Source organism: Chrysochloris asiatica, unplaced genomic scaffold (genome assembly GCF_000296735.1).
Source record: "Chrysochloris asiatica unplaced genomic scaffold, ChrAsi1.0 scaffold00272, whole genome shotgun sequence".
Classification (NCBI taxonomy): domain Eukaryota; kingdom Metazoa; phylum Chordata; class Mammalia; order Afrosoricida; family Chrysochloridae; genus Chrysochloris; species Chrysochloris asiatica.
Genome location: NW_006408790.1, coordinates 2,636,849 through 2,644,047, shown reverse-complemented (window position 1 = coordinate 2,644,047; position 7,199 = coordinate 2,636,849). Strand labels below are relative to the sequence as shown.

At 48.4% G+C, this 7,199-nt stretch overlaps 1 protein-coding gene across 1 annotated transcript in view; it reads right to left on the bottom strand.

The window, feature by feature from the left end:
* Positions 1-351: 351 nt before the first annotated feature.
* Positions 352-7,199, bottom strand: part of NBEA (neurobeachin) — an 822,532-nt gene continuing 815,684 nt past the window's right edge. Inside the window, exons 55-57 of the mRNA XM_006874376.1 lie at positions 3,398-3,594; positions 2,158-2,309; positions 352-442 (exon numbers count right to left, since the gene is read on the bottom strand). Of these exons, the coding sequence (XP_006874438.1) occupies positions 352-442; positions 2,158-2,309; positions 3,398-3,594 (440 nt within the window). The remainder of the gene's footprint in view (positions 443-2,157; positions 2,310-3,397; positions 3,595-7,199) is intronic.

Genomic DNA, 7,199 nt, shown 5'->3' with positions numbered 1-7,199 from the left:
GAGATGCAGGTGAGGTTCAGAGCTCACACTCTGTCACACGGGACACAAGGTTCCTCCGCATGGTCAGGAGTCTCCTGTGGCGCGCCCGACCACCTTTTTCTCAGGAAACATCGAGATATGAAATAATGACCCAAACATCTCCTAATTCCTATAATGTACATGACGGAAGCTGGCTGCGGAACAGCTGGTGTTCGGTCGTGAGAAGACGGGAAGTCAGAGAGGTGCTGACGGCTATTGCTGGGTGTGATGGGGTGTGCAGACGAGGCCACGGAATGGGCTTCCCCAGGGACACGGCCTTTCCAGCCAAGCACTGTGCTCCGCTTCAGCGTGCCCTTGGCCCTTCACTCCTCCTCAGTATCTGTTCTGATGCTCATAGTGCCATCGATTAAAATCTATATTAAAAGCTACGATGCTACCAGACGCCATGCCGGTGATCAAGGTTCTGCAAAAGGAGACAGCGGTTAGGGGCCTGGGTCAGAGCTGATCCTAGACACCAGACAACACCATCTCCACGCTCCCCAAGCCCGGGTTCTGAGGACACAGACTAGGGGCAGGGCGGTCCTTGGTCCAGTGTGAGGGCCAGGCGTCTGCTCTGCCTACAGGGACCCTGTGAGTGGACTAGTCCACGGCAGTGGGTTGAGCCGTTTGCTCCTCCGTCTCCCCCCATCTGGAGTCTTGCCTGCCGGCCACCTCTCCACAGGAAGACCCTATGGAGATAAGACCCTCTGACCCTGCCTATCTCCTTGGCATCGCAGTGATTTTCAGCATCTTAAGATCAGTAAGGTCAGCGGTTCAAACCCCCCAGCCGCTCCATGGGAGAAAGATGAGGCTATCTGCTCCTGCCCAACTACAGCCTCCGAGGCCTCTACAGGGTCACAGGGAGTTGGAAACAGCTGGATGGCTCTGGGTTTTGGTTTGGTGGAAACCAGAATGGTCCCTGGGTTGCGCACACACTGTGGAGTTAAGGCCTGGTAATGCGCTGCTGTAAAGAAGACCACCCACCCCCCCACCCCCCAAGGAAGTGCCGGGGCCGCCACAGCACGGGGACTGGGCGTCAGCTTTGAGGGTGGTGTTCTGTTGTGGACCTGCAGCACTGTGGGGTGTGAGCCCCATACATGACTCCTAGCAGTGTGCTGTGGTCAAGCCGCTCCTGTCTCACAGTAAACCCCCAACGATACAGCAGCAAAGCAAGGGGGTCCAGGCTGCCATCGTGATGGGACCCGACTGTCCTATCTCCCCTGCCCCCCGCAGAGTGAGCGGCTGGTGGGTGTGGCTCACAGTGACCCTACAGGACAGACTGAATGACCCCCAGGGTTTCTGAGACTATGAATCCTCATCTTTCTCCCACACAGTGGCTGGTGGGTTTGGACCGTGGAATCTGAGGCTAGCAGCCCCATGGCCGGCCCCTGGGGCTGACAGAAAGCATCTGCAGAGTGGGCGCACATCATCTGCACCAGCCAACAGCCCCAACAGCTGTACACAAGCCAGTACTCAGCCTACGTTACCTGCTGGGACGCTTTCAGACCAGTGTGAGCACAAACCCAACCCAAAATCAAACCAGCAAGTGACCAAACACCCCTCCTCCCAAATGAAATTAAATGACCCTGTTTTCAAATGCCTTCAGTATCGTTTTATCATCTTGTGAAGATGCTTTGTGAAAATGATTGTATGTCTTAGTACATGAGATCGTTTGAAAGCAACTCTCCTATGAGGAATACTGCATACAGATGGAAAACAAAACTTGCTTAGCAACTTTTCCTGATTTCTTACTAAACATGGTTTGGATTTGTACTATTTCTTACTAAGTATATGGCCAAAGAAAGGAGAAACCCACACCATGTCGATACTGTAGAGTTTTAGCTCATATTTTACAACTTCAATGCTTAAGATTTGATATTTTCTTCACTGAATGGGAGGAAATAATGAAATCCTCTCCCAAAATGGAGAGAGATGGAGAAGCGCACAATGAACTGAGGTTTTGGACGGTGCCTTGGCGGGAAGGGCTGGACGTGGCCTCCAGCCCCTGGCAGAGACGCGGTGCTCAGTGTCCTAGACCTGACAATGCACCTGCCTGAATCCTGCCTGCATCTCATCTTGCCTTTCTCTGCTTCTCATGCATTTCCTCAGCTCAGCTCAGCCCTTGTCCTTCCTGCTCACCTCTGGTCGTGGGACAGGTCCATGGCTCGGATGCCGGCGTCACACCCAGGGTAGATGTACAGCTGTTTGAAATCACAGGCCTGCCAGACCTCCACCACGCCATTGTCCCCTCCTGTCACCAGGTTCTGCCCGTCACTGCTCAGGAGGATGGCCTTGGGGGAAGAGGGGACAGCAGTTTCTCACCTGGCCAGAGTTTCCACCCTCTACAGGCCGACATCGGTCGGGGTTTCCACGCAATTTCCAGTGTGGATTTCATTACAGTTCTTACAGACTCAGAGGAGCTTATTAAAACCAAATTAAGGTACAAAATAACTGATGTCCCAAACAGACCATCATCACCCGAATCCAGGAATGACTTGAGAAGGAAGTAACATGTCTGTTAGTCCCAAATGTAGCAATATGGAAGCTCATTCATTTACAACCCTGGACTGGCCAGTGTGGCTCCCGTTTCTGTCTCGTTTCTACAGGTGAGGGTCCTCGACCAGGAAGTGCTGGACTGTGTGGTGTAAGGACACTAAGAGGCAGATTTGTGACAGGAACTCAAAACCATCTCCTTGAGCGTCTGATCTCTGGTCCTGTGGTAGCAGGTGCCTCAGCCCGGTCAGAGGTGGGGGTCCCTGGCCTGCAGTGACTTGAAGTCGCCTGGTTAGAGGTGGGGTCCCCGGCCTACAGTGACTTGAAGTCAGGTGAACTTCAGACCCACTCAGGACCAATCTGTGTGAAGTGACGTGCTTTTTTGAAGATGTACATTTTGGTAAATATAAGGGGCTTCAGAAAGTCTATGGATAAATTGAATGAAAAGAAAACTCCATTTTTCCATGAACGTTTTGAAGCCCCCTCCTATATATGTGACAAACATTAGACATTTCCACATTCTTCAGGTGTAACCTTCAGAGATACGATGTTGATCACGCGGTGCAGCGTTACCCTGATCCCATGGTGCTGCCCCACCCGCCTATGCGGGCCCTCACTCCCCCCCTCCCCCCACCACGTTGTCTCTACACACGTGTCTGTCCCAGAGAGTCCATTTCAGGGGGAATTACATAATGTGTGTCTGTCTGTGACTGACTCATTTCACTCAGAATGATGCCTTCAGGACCCCACTCACCAGACACGGGGATATCTGCTGGGACCCACTCTTTCTGACTATATTTGGGGACCCCATCTCCAGGGCACGGGGGCATCTGCTGGGACCCAGTCTCTCTGGTTGTATTCAGGGACACCCCGAGGGTGCGGTTACCCGAGTGGAGTCAGCGATCTCCATCTGCGCCAAGAGTTTTCCGTTGATGCTGAAGTTGCTGAAGCGACCACGCTCATAGTAGATGATGCAGTGGCCCTCACTGGAGACGGAGATCAGGCGCGGGAAGAAGCAGTTGTCTGGCCCTTCCAGGGCTCGCAGCAGGTCCCCAGTGATGGTGTGGACCAGGCAGGGGCCCTCTACGGAGTGGACGACAGACAGTTAGGGCTGACGGGCAAATCAGCATCTGGAGCCGAAGGCATGCACACACTTATCGGAGGAGATGGAGAAGAAAGGTCTGCCAGCCAGGCCCCAGCACTGAGTGTTGCTTACATGGCGAGTACTCAGAGAAAGTACGGATAACATATGCACGCGTACACACACACAAGTACATTTAAACACATAAACACACACAGACACACCCACAGAAATTCACACAAGCACAATGTACACACACGTACATTTAAACACATAGACACGCACAGACACACCCACTCTCATAGATGCACACCAGCACACATGTACAATCACACATGTACATTTACATACATAAACACACACAGACACACCCACAGAGATGCACACCAGCATATATGTAGACACACATACATTTAAACATGTAAACATGCACACACCTACAGAGATGCACACCAGCACACACGTACGTTTAAACCCGCACAGTTAAACATGTAGACATGCACAGACACACCCACACCCACATAGATGCACACCAGCACATATGTACATATGAATGCACACTTAAACACATAGGCACATACACACATAGATGCGTACCAGCACATGTGTACACATGCATGTACATTTAAACATGTAGATATGCACAGACATACCCGCACCCACATAGATGCACACAACTCATGTACACATGTATGCACATTTAAACATGTAGACATGCAGAGACACACCCATAGAGATGCACACCGCACGCATGTAAACACGCATATTCCCATGTACACACACACACACACACCGGTTATATATGTATGCACGTATACAAACATATGTACACACATACCTACACACATTATGTTCACATACCCCCACACATACACTTAGAAACACATACACACATATACACATATGTGTTGTTGTTGTTAAGTGCAGCTGAGTAAGTTCCAACTCATAGCGATCCTGTACAGGGTGTCTTTGGAGCAGCTGCTGAGTGTGAACTGCTGACCTTGCGGTTCACTCTCCAGTGCTGATCCTACAGTGCCACACCAGAAGTCCATACACAGATGTACAGACACAGACATACAGACACAGATATACATACATGGAGTTCTGGTGTGGGGCTGTAGGATCAGCATGGACTGCCAACTGCAAGGTTGGCAGTTCAAACCCACTAGCTGCTTCTCAGAAATCCCACACAGGGTCACTCTGAGTCAGAACAGCAACAATGTATATGTATACACACATGTATGAGAGGGCTTCAAAAAGTTCATGGAAAAATGGGAGTAAAAGATCCTGGATATTTTCCATGAACTTTCTACAGTGTCTTCACACACACACACACACACACCCCTACACACACACAGATACACAGGTATATGTGTGCACATACACAGATACTCATATATATCTCTATAGGCACACACACATACATAGAAGCACATACAAACACACAGGTACACATGTGCATATACACACATGTATAGGCACACAACACATACAAAGACACACACATGCACAGGTACACATGTGCATATGCACACATACACACAAATACACAGGCACACACATGCATAGTACACACATACACACACAGATAGGTACACATGCATGCATATACACATACACAAATTTTCCTAACTTGCTATCTAGGTAAACAGACAGTCTCTTCCTTCATGAGATCACATTTCTCATAAAAGGACACAATTTTGGTTATGTGAGAATAAATGACCCATGTCCCAAGCATTTTCTCCTTACACGATATTTTAGAACGTTTTCTTTCACATTTTGGGAAAATTATCAAAAGCGTTGTCAATATTCTCTTGCAACACCCAAATTTTCATGCTGCACCACATAAATATGTTGCTATTAAATACATAGTAAGTTCTGTGTTTTTGGACTGTGTACCTTAACATGTAATTTAGACGACAGAAACACTTTTTGTTGTTAAACGAACGGTACAGCGAGAATGCAGAAGTGGTGTGCAGTGACATGGTGTGTGCCAAGTGTCTTTTTTATCCCTTGTAGAAACGCTGATAAGACAAAACATTTTCTGCCCCAAACAGTTAAGTGAAATCATTTAAAATTTAAATAATTAAAAAAAAATCTTATTTAGAATAATAGGTCAGTACAGTTTAATTTCAGTCAAAAAGAATCAGGATAAATTTCATTTCTTAGTTAATTTCTTTAATAGAGGCGACAAGTAGTAATACATCTCTATACCTACATTTCCCTGATTACTGAAGTAGAAGATGTGCATTATGGGAAAGAGAGACAACTAGAGAACGCCTCTGATGTCACCACTTTCCCCACGTGCCCGGGCTTACGGGACAGAGGAACAGAGGAGGCACAGTGTTAACTGCATGGTCGGCAGTTCAAATCCAGCTGCCTATGCAGGGGAGAAGGCACACAACAACAGGATAGACTAATGTGACAAGTATTATTGGTTTTTGTTTGTTCGTTTTAATTAAAAGACCTTACTGAATACCTCCAACGTACCCATCTCTGGTTACACATTCTTAGAGAGTCAGATGAAAACCACGGTCTCTAACTTCAGACAGTCTGCCCATTCTCCATACAGCGGCCAGTCAAGCTCTCTGACGCCACATCAGTTTGAATACTTCCAGTGGCCACTCCCACACTTGCCATAGAGGACAGCTGCTGGCCTTCACCCTCACCCTCACCCTCACCAGCTCCTTCCTGGCTCGGGACCTTCCCTGGAGAACTGGTCACTCTTGTGACCCCATGTGATAGGACGGCGCTGCTCCCCGGCGGTCACCTCTATGGGAGCACACGGTCATGTCTTTCCCTAGGAGCTGCAGGACGAGTTTGAACTGTCAACCTTCCACTGAGCTGAGAGCTGAATTGCTGTACCACCCACACTCCTCATGGATCTGAATTCAAATTCAATTTTCCTGGGACTATGCTTCCTCCACAGTTAGAGGGATCTATAAAGCAGTCTCCTTTCTCATGGTCACTACGTCATCACGGCAAGAACTTGTGGCCTAGTGAGGAACCTGCCCACAGCCACCGTGTGTCATCTTAGGAAGCTACTGCATCAGATGACTGTCCAGCCCTGCCATTCAGTTCACCTGGACTCTGGCACAGAGCTGCCTGTGTTCCTCAGTCCTTACTAGCACGTATTCACATTACAACGAAGCAGCTCCCAGGAACACTCCTAAAGACACGATGGTTAGCCTGAGACAGAAAATAGGGCATTTACCCCTTAAGTTGACTACGTTTCTTATTGTTGAGACTATACAACAAACATACACCAATTCAACAGCATCTGCACTTAAATTCAGCGACACCGAGGGCACTCTTCAGTCTGCCCAACCATTCTCATCCTCCTTTTCTGGACTGTTCCACCCTCATTCATATCAACACCCGGCTCCCAAACGCTCCCAAAGTTCTAATCTTTCAAGTTGCTGTTGTCAATTTGATCCCATTACAAAGAGTTCTTAAAGGAGCACACTGCCCCAGGCAGACCTTTCACTAGAAGTTAAGCTAAACTACTGTTGGATTTTAAGGGGACCTCAGGGGACATTTTGAGTTTAAGGTTTCAAGTTTATCTCAGACAAAAGTTTCAGTGGCTCATTCAACCTTCATATTTCCA